General features: G+C 42.1%; 1 protein-coding gene across 3 annotated transcripts in view; it reads right to left on the reverse strand.

The window, feature by feature from the left end:
- Nucleotides 1–1514: 1514 nt before the first annotated feature.
- Nucleotides 1515–17689, reverse strand: part of LOC129825564 (feline leukemia virus subgroup C receptor-related protein 2-like) — a 57480-nt gene continuing 41305 nt past the window's right edge. The window contains exons 8-11 of one of the 3 annotated variants that reach the window (XR_008754908.1): nt 11223–11334; nt 8915–8970; nt 5849–6001; nt 1515–5085 (exon numbers count right to left, since the gene is read on the reverse strand). Coding sequence is in view for 2 of the 3 variants with exons in the window: in XM_055885748.1 (XP_055741723.1) it covers nt 5909–6001; nt 8915–8970; nt 11223–11334 (261 nt within the window). In the remaining variant the exon portion in view is untranslated. Of the gene's footprint in view, nt 6002–8914; nt 8971–11222; nt 11335–17689 lie in introns of all 3 variants that reach the window. The other 2 variants (XM_055885748.1, XM_055885749.1) reach the window with 2 other exon arrangements.

Raw genomic sequence — 17689 nt, forward strand, 5'->3', positions numbered from 1 at the left:
GGCTAACTAGCTAGTAGCTAGTTATCTGGCTAGCTTCTGATTGGGGTTACGGTTCTAAAGTATAAAAAATAGCAGATCCGTACCACATTGGGTGAGGCGGGTTGCGGGAATGTATATTCAGTTCCAAGATGGAAAGTGAAATTAAAATATATATGAAATGTATACAAAAAATACGAGGACTATTTACGCGGGACAAGACAAGACAAGACAAACACACGTCCGACTGCTACGCTATCTTGGAAAAATACCTGCCTCATTGCTACCAGGCTTTGATATAACCACCTGACATGGATTTGTTCTCAAATACAAGGCACCTGCATCTAACAGCGCTGTTGATGGGAAAAATCACACACAAATCACACACACTGTTTACTGTCTCCAATAGACATAACAGGCCCCTGACCGGTCAATGTTATGACTGGAGATGGGTCTGGATCAGGGAGGGAGGGGCTAGGTCTGGGAGGGAGGGGCTAGGTCTGGATCAGGGAGGGAGGGGTGTGGGATGGGTCTGGATCAGGGAGGGAGGGGGGTGTGGGATGGGTCTGGATCAGGGAGGGAGGGGCTAGATCAGGGAGGGAGGGGCTAGGTCTGGATCAGGGAGGGAGGGAGGGGTGTGTGGGATGGGGCTGGCTCAGGGAGGGAGGGGCTTGATCAGGGAGGGAGGGGGTGTGGGATGGGCCTGGATCAGGGAAGGAGGGGCTAGATCAGGGAGGGAGGGGCTAGATCTGGATCAGGAAGGGAGGGGTGTGTGGGATGGGGCTGGCTCAGGCAGGGAGGGGGGTGTGGGATGGGTCTGGATCAGGGAGGGAGGGGGGTGGGAAGGATCAGGGAGGGAGGGGGGTGGGATGGTGCTGGCTCAGGGAGGGAGGGGCGTGTGGGATGGTGCTGGCTCAGGGAGGGAGGGGCGTGTGGGATGGGCCTGGATCAGGGAGGGAGGGGCGTGTGGGATGGGCCTGGATCAGGGAGGGAGGGTGGTGTGGGATGGGCCTGGATCAGGGAGGGAGGGGTGTGTGATGGTGCTGGCTCAGGGAGGGAGGGGTGTGTGGGATGGGCCTGGATCAGGGAGGGAGGGGTGTGGGATGGGGCTGGATCGGGGGGGGGGGGGCTAGATCAGGGAGGGAGGAGTGTGGGATGGGCCTGGATCAGGGAGGGAGGAGTGTGGGATGGGCCTGGATCAGGGAGGGAGGGGTGTGGGATGGGCCTGGATCAGGGAGGGAGGGGGGTGGGAAGGATCAGGGAGGGAGGGGTGTGGGATGGTGCTGGCTCAGGGAGGGAGGGGGGTGTAAATATTAGTTCAAATATAAAGGTGTAAATAAAGGCATATAAATATAAATAATAAATAAATATGATAATAATACAAATAAAGGTGAAATATTTTTTTTTTAACAGAATTACAATGTCTCCACCTAGTGTTTATGAGGTACATGCGGTGTGTAAAAGGCCAGTCTGGTCATGTGATGCTAGCAGGGTGTGATGCTAAAGATGTATCTTACAGATTTCAACAGGCTCTCAAATACTTTAGGACACCAATCTTTATGACAACAAAATGTCAGACACATCTATTCAACAGGTAAATAAGCACACCATGTTCACTGAACAACATGAACTATTATACACAACTATACAATCAGTTATTTGTGTTACTATAAAAGTAACAGATTAAAAAATTGCTTAAAAAATACTCAATCCTCAATACTACCATTCATTAAGTTAACAATAATGCACCTTAGAAAAATAATCATGATTTTTTTATGTCATCAATATGTCAATTTATATTTTTTTTATACAAGCAATCAGCATTTGTAAAAACATTTCTCCAAGGGGATATGAGCTTCTTTTTTTTAAAAGACAAAGATTAGCAAAAACTAAAAGCTCAATGGATACATTTAGAAAAGTGTTCCATGTCTTTGGGATCGTTTTAGTAATACTTCGATGCTACTGAAACCTTGAGAGAAAAAAGATATACTTTATGTCGCTAAAAAACACATACGGTCTGTACACACACACACAGTACCAGTCAGAAGTTTGGAAACACCTACTCATTTAAGGGTTTTTCTTTATTTTACTATTTTCTACATTGTATAATAATAGTGAAGACAACAAAACTAAGAAATAACACATATGGAATCATATAGTAACCAAAAGAAAATGTTAAACAAATCAAAATATATTTTATATTTGAGATTCTTCTAAGTAGCCACCCTTTGCCTTGACAGATTTGCACACGCTTGGCATTCTCTCAACCAGATTCATGAGGTAGTCACCTGGAATGCATTTCAATTAACAGGTGTGAATTGTTAAAAGTTCATGTGGAATTTCTTTCCTTCTTAATGCGTTTGAGCCAATCAGTTGTATTATGACAAGGAAGGAGGGTATACAGAAGATAGGCCTATTTGGTAAAAGACCAAGTCCATATTATGCCAAGAACAGCTCAAATAAGTAACGAGAAACGACAGTCCATTCCTTTGAAGATAAGTCAATCAATAATTATTTTATAATGTTGACAGTTTCTTCAAGTGCAGTCACAAAAACCATCAAGCGCTATGATGAAACTGGCTCTCATGAGGACCGCCACAGGAAAGGAAGACCCAGAGTTACCTCTGCTGCAAAGGATAAGCTCATTAGAGTTACCAGCCTCAGAAATTGCAGCCCAAATAAATGCTTCAGAGTTTAACAGACATCTAAACATCAACTGTTCAGAGGAGACTGCAGCAATTCGACCATGAAGGCCTGATTCATGCAAAGAAACCACAACTAAAGGACACCGATAAGAAGAGGAGACTTGCTTGGCCCAAGAAACACGAGCAATGGACATTAGACCGGTGGAAATCTGTCCTTTGGTCTGACTTTTGGTTCCAACCGCCGTGTCTTCGTGAGATGCAGAGTAGGTGAACGGAGGATCTCCGCATGTGTGGTCCCCACCGTGAATCATGGAGGAGATGGTGAGGTGGTGCTTTGCTGGTGACACGGTCAGTGATATATTTAAAATTAAAAACACTCACTGAACCAGCATGGCTGCCACAGCATTCTGCAGCAATACATCATTCCATCTGCTTTGCACTTAGTGGGACTATCATTTGCTTAACAACAAGACAATGATCCAAAACACACCGCCAGGCTGTGTAAAAGCTATTTGAGAGTGATGGAGTGCTGCATCAAATGACCTGGCCTCCACAATCACCCGACCTCAACCCAATTGAGATGGTTTGAATGAGTCAGACTGCAGAGTGAAGGAATTGCTGTAAACAAGTGCTCAGCATATGTGGGAACTCCTTCAAGACTGTTGGAAAAACATTCCTCATTAAGGTGGTTGAGAGAATGCCAAGAGTATGTAAAGCGGTCATCAAGGCAAAGGCTGGCTGCTTTGAATATCAAATATATTTTGATTTGTTTAGCTTCTCTAGGATAGCGGGCAGCATTCAGAATTTTGGATGAAAAGAAATTAAACTGCCTGCTACTCATGCCCAGAAACTAAGACATGCATATTATTAGTAGATTTGGATAGAAAACTCTGAAGTTTCTTAAACTGTTTGAATCATGTCTGTGACTATAACAGAACTTATTTGGCAGGCGAAACTTGAGGACAAACCATTCAGATTTGTTTTTGTTTTTTTGAGGTGACTCTCTTTTCAATGCGTTTTCATTGGGAATCCAGATTTCTAAGGGACCTTCCTGCAGTTCCTATCGCTTCCACTGGATGTCAACAGTCTTTAGAAATTGGTTGAGGTTTTTCCTTTGAGAAATGAAGAAGTAACACTGTTCAGAATGAGGCTCCAGTGAAGTGTACTGTTTGTTAGAGGCGCGTGACCAGAAAGCATGCTACACGTTGTTTTCCTCCGGTATTGAACACAGATCATCCAGTCTTCAATTTTATTGATTATTTACGTTAAAAAATACCTAAAGTTGTATTACATAAGTAGTTTGAGATGTAAGGACAAAGCTTACAGGTAACTATTGAGATATTTTTTAGTCACGTCGCGCAAGTTGGAACCAGTGTTTTTCTGGATCAAACACGCCAAATAAATTGACATTTTGGATATATATCGACGGAATTAATCAAACAAAAGGACCATTTGTGATGTTTATGGGTCATTTTGGAGTGCCAACAGAAGAAGCTCGTCAAAGGTAAGGCATGAATTATATCTTTATTTCTGCATTTTGTGTCGCGCCGGGTGAGTTGAAATATGATGGTCTGTGTTTGGTTGCTGTCCTCAGATAATAGCATCGTTTGCTTTTGCCGTAAAGCATTTTTGAAATCTGACATGTTGGCTGGATTCACAACAAGTGTAGCTTCAATTTTGTATATTGAATGTGTGATTTCAAAGTTTAATTTGTATAGTAATTTGTTTGAATTTGGCGCTCTGCATTTTCACTGGATGTTGGCCAATTGGGACGCTACCGTCCCACATATCCCAGAGAGGTTAACACTTTTTTGGTTACTACATGATTCCATATGTGTTATTTCTTAGTTTTGATGTCTTCACTATTATTCTACAATGTAGAAAATCGTAAAAAATAAAATAAAAACCTTTGAATGTCCAAACTTTTGACTGGTACTGTATTTCAACTTTGACATTATGACCAAAAATCTAAATGTAATGGATTTTTAATGCAGGCTGTAACGCAATAAAATGTGGACAAAGGGGTCTGAATATTTTAAGCCAAGGCACTGTGTGTGTGCGAACATAACACACACACACACACAACACATACATACATTTCTCTATAAATAATAAAGAAATGGTATTTGCACAATTAGGCATAAATAGTGGAAGACTCTTAGGCAGCGTTTCCACAGGCAGCCCAATTCTTATCTTTTTCCCAGTAATTGGTATTTTGACCAATCACGTCAGATCTTTTTCAGAGCTGATCTGATTGGTCAAAAGACCACTTAGTGAAAGAAAATATCCGAATTGGGCTGCCAGTGTTAATGCAGCCTTATTGGACAGTGTTAAAGGGAAGTGGTCATAAACTAGTGATTTTTTGTGTGTGAGAGAGTGTCCAGCAGATCGTCCGTCTCTAAAACCTGGTTTCGTCGAGGACTGCAGGGGCAGAGATGTTCCCATCCTCTGGGTCTGCCGGGACCTGTCAATCAAAAAAACAATCCGCCAATCACATTCCAACTAAAAAGACTATTCTGATTAGGGTTGCAAAATTCTAATAACTTTCCCAGGTTTTCCAGCAATCTCAACTGGAGGTTTCTCTGCTTATTCCCTTCTGATTCCGAGGCATCTTACAACCGGGATTTCAGGAAATCTGGGAATTTGGAGTTACCAGATTTTTTAAATTTTTTTATCCTGATGCAAAAGCAGTATTAGTCTGAAATACAAGCAGACCAACTGTTTGAGTAACCATAGCAGATAAATAACTAAAAGAACACGCTACATTAATATACACATACAGGTACTAGGAACTACACATCAAAAAGGTTAAAGGGTTAAAAGATTATCACATACATCTTATTCAACATACCGTAGGTGAAAATAACCTGTGTCTAATCATGTAATCTGGAGCGTGGAGAGTTGAGGGAAGTGAAAATAGAACAGCAGTAGGATTCAGATGAGGGGCGGAGGGTTACGTTTTTTAATTTCCCAAAAACATCCTAGAACTTAGATCATCTAAAGTAAATTTTTAGCCAATGGGGGGGGGGGAAATTAAGATTATTTTTGCACTACAAAGCTTCCAGGAAATTCTTGGTCAAAAGCAAAAGGTGTACAGGAGAGTGAATCCTAACTTAAGACTTGACACCGATGTCGAATGGGGAGACTAAAGCTGAAGTTAGGATTCACTCCGAAGAGAATAATGACAGGGAAGCGTGTGGTGATTATTGGTTGGCTGTGCCCCCTACCTTGGCCCGTCTGAGGTTCGAGCTAAGAGTGTAGGGGTTATAGGGTATATGGGTTAGTGATCAAGCCTGAAGAGAAGCAGAAGGGCAGTCTGGCTTGTTGATTAGAGCCGTGGCCCCGTAGTCCTGCTGCTGACCAGAGAGCTCTCCGTGTTCCTGGAACATAGTGTTTTTTATATTTTTTATTCACCTTCAAATTTTACATCAGGGGTTAATTGGAAGTACTATAATGTTATGGTCGCTGTCGGGAAGAACACCTTGCATCTCCAAAAATGTTACTTCTCAGGAAAAACAACAATAAAAACAATAAAACAACAATAACAAATCCTCCATGTACGACGTTGTAAACAAACGGCAACACTTGACTTGACCCTCAGTGTCATAACACGTTACGACACGATCATAATCATGTCATAACAGCTGACATAACACTGTCATGACCCATATATTTACAATCGTTCTGACATATATTGCGTTATTTTATGGCTCTCTTACATACGGTATTTTATTAGGGTCCCCATTAGCTGTTGTAAAGGCAGCAGCTACTCTTCCTGGGGTTCCACACAAAACACAATAGAGTGACATTGTTGATTTAATCAAATAATTTGTTTCCTGCCAAGAACTTTCCTTTTGTTTGAAAGTTTGTTTCTTAAATTCGCTGTTGTTGTAATGAATACTTTAGTCATGTTTTTGTTCATATTTTAAATAAATTGTAGAAAATAACCTTTATGACACTGTCAAGAAGCATTATGACCATCATAATAATATAAGCCAGATTGGCCAATCACGTACATGACCTTATGTCAGTCATCAGTCAAGAAGAGGATGTCTTGTCCTGCTCCTGAAATCTAGTCCTGCGTTCATCCCAGTCATCAGCAACAGAGCATTGAGGTAGCATGTCTGACATCAATGTGTGCTCAATTACAATGATAATTTAATACGGGTCAATTTCAGAAAATGCTATATAAAGTAAAAACATACTGTTGAGACGAGTAGACTATGGTGCAATGGAATGTTTTGCCTTGTGTGGTAGGTTTTGACACTTTTGTCAGTGTCATAACCAGCCATAAAATAAAATTGTGCATTCTGAAAGTATTCCGACCCCTTCTCTTATTTTACATTTTGTTACGTTACAGCCTTATTCTAAAATTGATAACATTCATTTTTTTCCCTCATCAAACTACACACAATACCAATTAATGAAATACTTACATAAGTATTGAGAATCTGTGCTATGAGACTTGAAATTGAGCTCAGGTACATCCTGTTTCCATTGATCATCCTTGAGATGTTTCTACAACTTGTGGTCATTTCAATTGATTGGACATGATTTGGAAAGGAACACACCTGTCTTTATAAGGTCCCACAGTTGACAGTGCAAGTCAGAGCAAAAATCAAGCCATGAGGTCGAAGGAATTGTCCGTGGAGCTCTGAGACAGGATTGTGTCGAGGCACAGATCTGGGGAAGGGTACCAAAACATTACTGCAGCATTGAACGTCCTCAAGAACATAGTGGCCTCCATCATTCTTAAATGGAAGAAGTTTGGAACCACCAAGACTCTCCCTAGAGCTGGTCGCCCGGCCAAACTGAGCAATTAGGGGAGAAGAGTCTTGGTCAGGGAGGTGACCAAGAACCCAATGGTCACTGACAGAGCCCTAGAGTTCCTGTGAAGATGGGAGAACCTTCCAGAAGGAAAACCATCTCTGCAGCACTCCACCAATCAGGCCTTTATGGTAGGGTGGCCAGACAGAAGCCCCTCAGTAAAAGTCACATGACAGCCCATTTGGAGTTTGCCAAACGGCACTTAAAGGACTCTTAGACAATGAGAAATAAGATTCTCTGGTCTGATGAAACCAAGATTTGGTCTGAATGCCAAGCGTCACATCTGGAGGAAACCTGGCACCATCCCTACAGTGAAACATGGGTGGCAGCATCATGCATGGACTGGGAGACTACTCAGGATCGATTGAAAAATGAACAGAGCAAAGTACAGAGATCCTTGATGAAAACCTGCTCCAGAGCGCTCAGGACCTCAGAATGGGGACAAAGGTTCACCTTCCATCACGACAACAACCCTAAGCACACAGCCAAGACAAAGCAGGAGTGGCTTTGGGACAAGTCTCTGAATGTCCTTGAGTGGCCCAGCTAGAGCCCGGACTTGAACCCGATCAACATCTCTGGAGAGACCTGAAAATAGCTGTGCAGCGACGCTCCTCATCCAACCGGGCAGATCTTGAGAGGATCTGCAGAGAACTCTCCATATACAGGTGTGCCAAGCTTGTAGCGTCATACCCAAGAACCCTCAAGGCTGTAATCGCTGCTGTAAATATGATATTTCCATTTTTGTAAAGAAAATTCTGCAAAGCTGCTATTGCTTTGTCATTATGGGGTATTGTGTGTAGATTGTTTTTTCATCAAACTATTTAATCCATTTTAGAATAACGCTGTAACGTGACGAAATGTGGAAAAAGTCAGGGGGTCTGAAGACTTTCCGAAGGCACTGTGTCACAATAGGTTAAATATATGTCATGACTGTGTTATGACCATATTACGACAGGTTATGACAAGTTATGTCAGCTGTTATGATCGTGCCATAACGTTTTGACGCGGGATGTCAAGTGTTACCAAAACAAACATTTACAAAACTTCATTAGTTATTTTGAATTGAGGGGAGTTACTGCTTTCAATAAATTACTAGGTTTTCCGAGAGCGACCTGATCAGGTTGTCCTATTGAGGTCACAACACCTAGCAAAGTGGTCACATTTTACGACTTCTGACTTACTGGAAAAAACGTGCCTGTCTGAGAGATATATATTTATATAGTAAGGGGTTATTAACAGACATACACACGACACAGAGGACATTAAACCACAAAGAGGACATTAAACCACACAGACACACAGACAGACACACAGACACACAGACAATCCAGCATGAGACAAGTCATTCTAGGAGCAACAACAAAATACTGTGAGGTGAATTGAGGCGCATTACTGCACCAGACATGCTTACATAGCTACACAGAAACAGATTTAACACACTGCCATAACCCCCCCCCCACACTTACAGCAGCCTTGGCTAACTGGTTGGCCTTCTGTCTCTGCAGGTCTGACTTGATGAAGCCTGGAGAGAAGAAATACATTTCTTAGAAAGTTGACATGCATGTTTAGGGTTTATGTAAGACTAGAGAGGTGTGTGCCAGCCATTTTGATGCCTGCCTGCATCACATGACCTTTCAGCAGATCCCTCTATACAATTCCATGATCAGGTTTTTTACGGTTCAGGTCAGTGGTGTCCAATTAAGACCTAGACAACCAGGTGAGGGTTCCTAACTAATCAATTAAGACCTAGACAACCAGGTGAGGGTCCTTAACTAATCAATTAAGACCTAGACAACCAGGTGAGGGTCCCTAACTAACCAATTAAGACCTAGACAACCAGGTGAGGGTCCCTAACTAACCAATTAAGACCTAGACAACCAGGTGAGGGTCCTTAACTAATCAATTAAGACCTAGACAACCAGGTGAGGGTCCCTAACTAACCAATTAAGACCTAGACAACCAGGTGAGGGTCCCTAACTAACCAATTAAGACCTAGACAACCAGGTGAGGGTCCCTAACTAACCAATTAAGACCTAGACAACCAGGTGAGGGTTCCTAACTAATCAATTAATACCTAGAAAACCAGGTGAGGGTTCCTAACTAATCAATTAATACCTAGACAACCAGGTGAGGGTCCCTAACTAATCAATTAATACCTAGAAAACCAGGTGAGGGTTCCTAACTAATCAATTAATACCTAGACAACCAGGTGAGGGTCCTTAACTAATCAATTAAGACCTAGACAACCAGGTGAGGGTTCCTAACTAATCAATTAATACCTAGACAACCAGGTGAGGGTTCCTAACTAATCAATTAATACCTAGACAACCAGGTGAGGGTTCCTAACTAACCAATTAATACCTAGACAACCAGGTGAGGGTTCCTAACTAATCAATTAATACCTAGACAACCAGGTGAGGGTCCCTAACTAATCAATTAAGACCTAGACAACCAGGTGAGGGTTCCTAACTAACCAATTAAGACCTAGACAACCAGGTGAGGGTCCCTAACTAACCAATTAAGAACTAGACAACCAGGTGAGGGTGAAAGTTCCTAACCAATCTGTGTAGTGAAAACCCGCAGTCACTCCGCCTTCGAGGAGGGGAGTTTGATACGTGGACCAGGTGAATACATCATTTGTTTCACTGTGTTGCTTGTCAAATAGCATGAATGAATATTCCCTGTAGCAAAGACAGTAAGGTACAGCTTCCACTAGAGGGCACTCAATACAAAAAAGGTACACCGTACTATGATATAAATCCTTTAATAAAAAAGCGGGAAGGACTAATTCATAACACAATGGTTTATGACTTTGTTAATATTACAACACGACAAAGTTCATTATCTATGCCATGGCTCAGATTGACAAGTCAACTCATGATCACCAATTATTTACATGTTTAATTGAACCTTTAACTAACTATAGTTTACCTTATGTACTGCCCATGCAGTAACCCCTCTGTTGCTGACCCTTAACCCTTCTAGTCATAATATAAATAAATAATTAACATAAATGAACTTGGGACTTTGGCCCTGGTCTCCAATAACCAGTATTTACTTTTTAAGAGGAGTTTAGGGCTCATTGATTTATTACTTCAATTGTTTTATAGTTCTCCCCAAAATACTGCCACCGCAGTAACCCTCTGGACTGACCTTTAACCCTTCACATCATTAACATAATCATCTAGTGCAGGGTTTCTCAAACTGGGTCCTGAGGCCCCCACTGGGTACACGTTTTGGGTTTTTTGCCCCAGCACTACACATCTGATTCAAATAAAATCAACTAAATCATCATTCTTTGATAATTTGACCATCAGCTGTGTAGTGTAAGGGTCAAAAAATCAAACCGTGCACCCCCCTTTGTGCTCCAGAGGACGAGGTTAGGGATAGTCTATTGTCATGTTGGTGAACTTGGACTTCAGCCATGAGGTTCTCCAGTAGCCAGTATGGATGGATTTAAGGAATAACACAGCAGCTCTCTGGCGTTAAACCTTCAGGCCCAATCAGTAGGCTCACTTTCCTCTCATGTGGGTGAATGTGGACTTGGATTACAGTAGCCAATGGCACCCTATTCCCTATGTAGTGCACTACTTTAGACCAGAGCCCTATGGCAACCTATTCCCTATGTAGTGCACTACTTTAGACCAGAGCCCTATGGCACCCTATTCCCTATGTAGTGCACTACTTTAGACCAGAGCCCTATGGCACCCTATTCCCTATGTAGTGCACTACTTTTGACCATTATCATCATCATCATCAGAAAAAGGTCTTTACCTGTGAGGACCGATCCGATGAAGAGGAAGACGCAGAGGAAGATGTTTCCTGCCAGCGTCCCGTAGTTATCTATGATCTTCCCCTGGCAGATAGTGAACATGATACCAAACACCTGTGTATATATATATAGACAGAGAGAGAGAGAGCGAGACAGAAAGTGAGTTATCAATTATCTTTCCTTGACAGATAGTGAAAATGATACCAAACACCTGTCGGGGAAAGTGGCCCTCTACACCAGTAGTTCCCAAACTGTGGCACGCACCAAATGTATCACTGCCATACTTAAACTGGTTAACAGTGTTGGGTAAAGGCTATTTCCCTGACATCTGGAACCAGGGACTAATACTAAAAATATATAAAATAATAAAGACAAATTTGAACCAAACAATTATCGTGGCATTTGTGTCATCAGCAACCTGGGGGAGATATTCAGCAGATCACTGCACGTTCTGAGTGAACACAACACCCTGAGCAAAAGTCAAATTGTAGACCAAATTATCAGACCATATGTAGATCTTACACACCCCTAATTGATAAAACATGTAAATCAAAACAAAATTCTCATGCTTTGTAGATTTCCAAAAAGCATTTGATTAAATTTGACTTTAATTTAAAAGTGGTGTGGGAGGTGGAAAAAAAATGTAATCAAATCAATGTACACTAATAACAAATGCAGTCAATATTTATTTTCCCAAGGCTGAGGAGTAAAACAGCGGAACAAATTCAGTTTAAGTCTATTTAATATTTAGATAAATGAAATGGCAACAAAAGAAAAATGCTTGAGCAATCAACAGCGCCCGATCTCACTCTTAACGACACGTATGCCTCCTGTAGTCAGATGACCTGGTGCTGTTGTCCCACACAAGAGATGGTTACAGCAACCATTAGATCATCTGCTATAGTTCTGTCAGACCTGGACCCTGACAGTCAATCTCAACAAGACAAACATTCTGATATTCCAGAAAAAGGACCGGATGTCAGGGAAACTGATATACTTTTTTACTGGGCTCTACTGAACACACGTACGCATAACGGGCAACGTCAAGCTGCAGCGTCACAGGGAACTTCAACCTAGCCATGAATGAACTGAAAGACAAAGCAAGCAGGGCTTTCTATGCCATTAAACAATGTATTAAATTAGATGCACAAATTAGAAACTGGCTCATAACATTCTAATCAATAACAGAACCAATACCACTGCACGGCAGTGCAGTGGGGGGTCCACTATACGGCAGTGCAGTGCTGGGTCCACTACACGGCAGTGCAGTGGGGGGTCCACTATACGGCAGTGCAGTGCTGGGTCCACTACACGGCAGTGCAGTGCTGGGTCCACTATACGGCAGTGAAGTGTGGGGTCCGCTATATGGCAGTGAAGTGCGGGGTCCGCTATATGGCAGTGAAGTGCGGGGTCCACTATATGGCAGTGAAGTGTGGGGTCCACTACACGGCAGTGAAGTGCGGGGTCCACTATATGGCAGTGAAGTGTGGGGTCCACTATACGGCAGTGAAGTGCGGGGTCCACTATATGTCAGTGAAGTGTGGGGTCCACTATACGGCAGTGAAGTGTGGGGTCCGCTATACGGCAGTGAAGTGTGGGGTCCGCTATACGGCAGTGAAGTGTGGGGTCCGCTATATGGCAGTGCAGTGAAGTGTGGGGTCCACTATATGGCAGTGAAGTGTGGGGTCCACCATATGGCAGTGAAGTGTGGGGTCCACTATACGGCAGTGAAGTGTGGGGTCCACTATATGGCAGTGAAGTGTGGGGTCCACTATACGGCAGTGAAGTGTGGGGTCCACTATACGGCAGTGAAGTGTGGGGTCCACTATATGGCAGTGAAGTGCGGGGTCCGCTTACGAAGCAAGAATTTGACAGACGGGACAAACACCCGACTGGAACCCTGCATGTGGAATTCTGTTAGAGCATCCTCGGAGTACAGAGAAACTCCAAACAACGCAAGCAGAGTAGAATCATGCCAATTCCCCTCTGATTAATTTCCAAAAAAAGCCAACAAATTGTATAATCTTTAACTGCTGACCCCTACTCCTACCATTACTAAGTCCTCCAATGTCAAGAGGTGACCATAGAGAAGAGTCCCCTCAATCATCTGGTTCTGAGGCTTAGTTCACTAACCCCTACCAATCCAACAAAGCCACAGGACAGCACTCAAATCATCACAAATCAAAAATATCACCTATTGGAAAGACACCACAAAAAACATCTAATGCTACTTGTCTCTAAACAGACAGTACATGGTGGCAGACTATCTGACCACCGTGACTGATAGAAAACTGAGAGAAACAATGACAAATGTACAGACTCATTGAGCACAGCCTGGCCATAGAAACCGTCCGTTACAGACCGGTCCGACAACCCAGAGAGGACAGCCTGGCCATAGAAACCGTCCGTTACAGACCGGTCCGACAACCCAGAGAGGACAGCCTGGCCATAGAAACCGTCCGTTACAGACCGGTCCGACAACCCAGAGAGGACAGCCTGGCCATAGAAACCGTCCGTTACAGACCGGTCCGACAACCCAGAGAGGGCAGCCTGGCCATAGAAACCGTCCGTTACAGACCGGTCCGACAACCCAGAGAGGACAGCCTGGCCATAGAAACCGTCCGTTACAGACCGGTCCGACAACCCAGAGAGGACAGCCTGGCCATAGAAACCGTCCGTTACAGACCGGTCCGACAACCCAGAGAGGACAGCCTGGCCATAAAAACCATCCGTTACAGACCGGTCCGACAACCCAGAGAGGACAGGTTGTGCTCACTCTAACCCTCAGAGGTCCTGGCAGAGCTGTACTTTCTCCTACACTAACAGAACTATGTAGACTTACAGGCAAATTTTCTTTGCTAAAATGTTAAATATAAAAATGTTAAAACTAAAACAGAAAAGGAAAAAAATCCAATATCTATTTGGAGAAAAACACCTTTGTACCATATAAGCTGCAAAATATGTAACTTCCTGTCACACCCGCAGGGACAGCCAGTGAAACAACCAACCAGACCAATTATATCTGTGTATTTCATCATTGTCCTCATTCATGTCTTACTGTAGTGTCCTGTTAAATTGTTACTACTCACTCAGTATTATTTTTATTATTATTATCATCCATCTGTCATCGTTGATTTGATACATGTCTATATATGTTTGCTTTGGCAATGTATGTGATAACACCATCCATGCCAATAAAGCCTTTCGAATTTGAATTGAAAGGAGGTACAGAGAGCGCGAGACAGAGAGCGAGAGAGAAAGAGAGTGCACGAGACAGAGAGAGAGAAAGCAACAGAGCGAGAAATCGAGAGAGAGTGACAGAAAGGGACCGAAATAGAGAAGTTTCGGGAATTCAGAGCAACAGCAGAGATCGTGATTAAATATTTGTTTAATAATATAATACTTGTCTATTATTGAGTTAATACAAAAACAAACTCAATAGGAACTACCAGAACCAGGCTCGCCATCTTTATTTGGGGGATTTGTGTGTATCTTTTTATATTGTTTGGTATTACTGCACTGTTGGAGCTACATGAAAACATAAGCATTTCCCCGCACCTCTGATAGCATCTGCAAAATATGTGTATGTGACCAATAAAATTTGATGTCAAAGTGCTTTATTAGGCAGATGCATATCAGATCCAGGGGATGAGCTCTGTTACTGACAGACTGATCAGATTCAATAGCAGCCTCAGAGGCTGATGCTGCCTTGTATGCTGATTCATATAGACAGGCTCCTTGAAGACAGCCTCTAAAAAAGGCCCCACCCTTACATATCAGCCTCCGAGGCAGCTATTGAATCTGATCAGCCTGTCAGAAATGGAGTTCACCCGACTCTGTAAATATCATCCATAAAACGTGAAGTGTCCCTTGCAGCTATACACAAGCTAACAACCACCATAGATAACAAGAGGACCTGGCTAGCATGTCCAAGTGACACGGTATGGTCAAAATGCTTCATGACGGTGTCAAAAAGTTTTTTTTTTTTTATATGATTACTTAGCTATTTAAAATGAAAAGAAAAAAAACATGACTGTAAAGAATTCACTACAACAAAGGATTTAAGAAAGCAAACTTTCAAACGAAACTTCTTGTCAGGAAAAAACTGATTTGAAAACCATTTAGGTTTTGACAGGCTTATTGGTAGGTGTCATAACCAGCCATAAAATACAATATCTGTCACAACAGGTTTAAATATATGACACTGTTATGACCACATTAGGACAGGTTATGTCAGTGCTTATGACATTATGACATGGTTTTGACTGTCGTAAAAAGTTGACACTGGGTGTCAAATAAAGTGTTACCCAGATTGAAATCATATTTCATGTTGCCTAAAACAGTGTCAGTTCCACTTTATCTACATATCTGCATCAAAACAGACTACAAATTACACTTAGTCTTACATATTAGACATACACAAGTTGTGTATTAATAAACCAAGAACTTTGAGGGGAATACATAGTAAGTGTAAGTTACATCGAAAATTGGAACGACTAAATATGATAACAATAAGGCAATAAGATAACAATTTTGTATAGCTATCAAAGTAGACATTCACATAAAAGACATTAACAATAATTGGCTTTTAAAACTTAACTTTCTTCTGTACATACAGTCCACTATGCCTGAAGCCTAATACAAGAAGAGTCAGAATGGGAACAAATTAAACACCAATTCTGTCAACCGCTCGCTGAATCTCGACAATTTGTGCCTCCTTCAAAATTGGGCCGATGCAGTGAACTGGACAGAATTATCAGATGATATGTTCCACTCAACTCATAGATAGTTTATCCAGTGACCACCGTATTAGCTACTGAATGAAATGTAGCTAGCTAGTTGGTAAGGTGGCTCACACTGGCCATGCAGTATCCAATCCAACAAGCTAAACGTGGACGCCAAAAGACCCAGCTATCGAGACTTGGGAGCTCATGGGCGCACACAGGCTACATTAGCCAACTGGTTAGACATGATTACACCACAGGCTACATTAGCCAACTGGTTAGCCATGATTACACCACAGGCTACATTAGCCAACTGGTTAGCCATGATTACACCACAGGCTACATTAGCCAACTGGTTAGAAATGATTACACCACAGGCTACATTAGCCAACTGGTTAGACATGATTACACCACAGGCTACATTAGCCAACTGGTTAGAAATGATTACACCACAGGCTACATTAGCCAACTGGTTAGACATGATTACAGCACAGGCAACAATAACTGGCGACTAGTTCATTTTCAGACAAATATTTTCAAGTTAGTTTAGGAGGGTAACAATTACTGAAATGTACCTAGCTAGATGACTGGCCAGGCAGTAGCTACCCATTCGTGACCTATTCTTTGATACATTTGTGTTAACTTAGTCATATCAAGCAACACATACAGACCGTTTTGTGGAAATGTAAAAATAACTATTAGTGGGCTCTGTTTTGTTTTTTATGATCGGACAGTGAAACTAAAAAAGACTGGTAGCTAGCTGGTGAGGCTTTCATAACACATACATTTAAACCTGTTACGACATATATTGCGTTATTTTATTTCTGGTTATGACACCTACACAAGTGTCAAAAACCAGAAAACATACCACACAAAGCAAAACATTAAGTTACACCATAGCCTACCTGTCAACAGTGTGTTTGAGATGGAGAGATAGATATAAACAAACACCATTCGGAAAGTATTCAGACTCCTTCCCTTTTTCCACATTTTGTTACATTACAGCCATTATTTAATATTTTCGTCAATCTACACACAATACCCCATTATGACAAAGTGAAAAAATGTTTTAAATGTTTGCTAATTTATTAAAAATAAAACAAAAATACCTTATTCACATTCGTATTCAGACTGTTTTGCTATGAAATTGAGCTCAGGTGCATCCTGTTACCATTGATCATCCTTGAGATGTTTCTACAACTTGGAGTCCACCTGTAGTAAATTAAATTGACTGGACATGATTTGGAAAGGCACACACCTGTCTATATAAGGTCCCACAGTTGACAGTGCATGTCAGAGCAAAAACCAAGCCATGAAGTCAAAAATAATTGTCCGTAGAGCTCCGAGACAGGATTGTGTCGAGGCAAATATCTGGGGAAGGGTACAAAAAAAATGTCTGCGGCATTGAAGGTCCCCAAGAACACAGTGGCATTCATCATTCATAAATTAAAAGTTTGGAACAACCAAGACTCTTCCTAGAGCTGTCCGCCCGGTCAAACTGCGCAATAGTGGGAGAAGGGCCTTGGTCAGGGAGGTGACCAAGAACCCAATGGTCACTCTGACAGAGCTCTAGAGTTCCTCTGTGGTGATGGGAGAACCTTCCAGAAGGAAGCCACTCAGTAAAAAGGCACATGACAGCCTGGTTGGAGTTTGTACCTAAAGACTTGAACAAAGTACTGAGTAAAGAGTCTGAATTACTTATGTAAATGTAATTTCTGTTTTTTTTTTTTTATATATATAAATTA

The sequence above is a fragment of the Salvelinus fontinalis genome, chromosome 27 (assembly GCF_029448725.1).
Source record: "Salvelinus fontinalis isolate EN_2023a chromosome 27, ASM2944872v1, whole genome shotgun sequence".
Lineage (NCBI taxonomy): Eukaryota > Metazoa > Chordata > Actinopteri > Salmoniformes > Salmonidae > Salvelinus > Salvelinus fontinalis.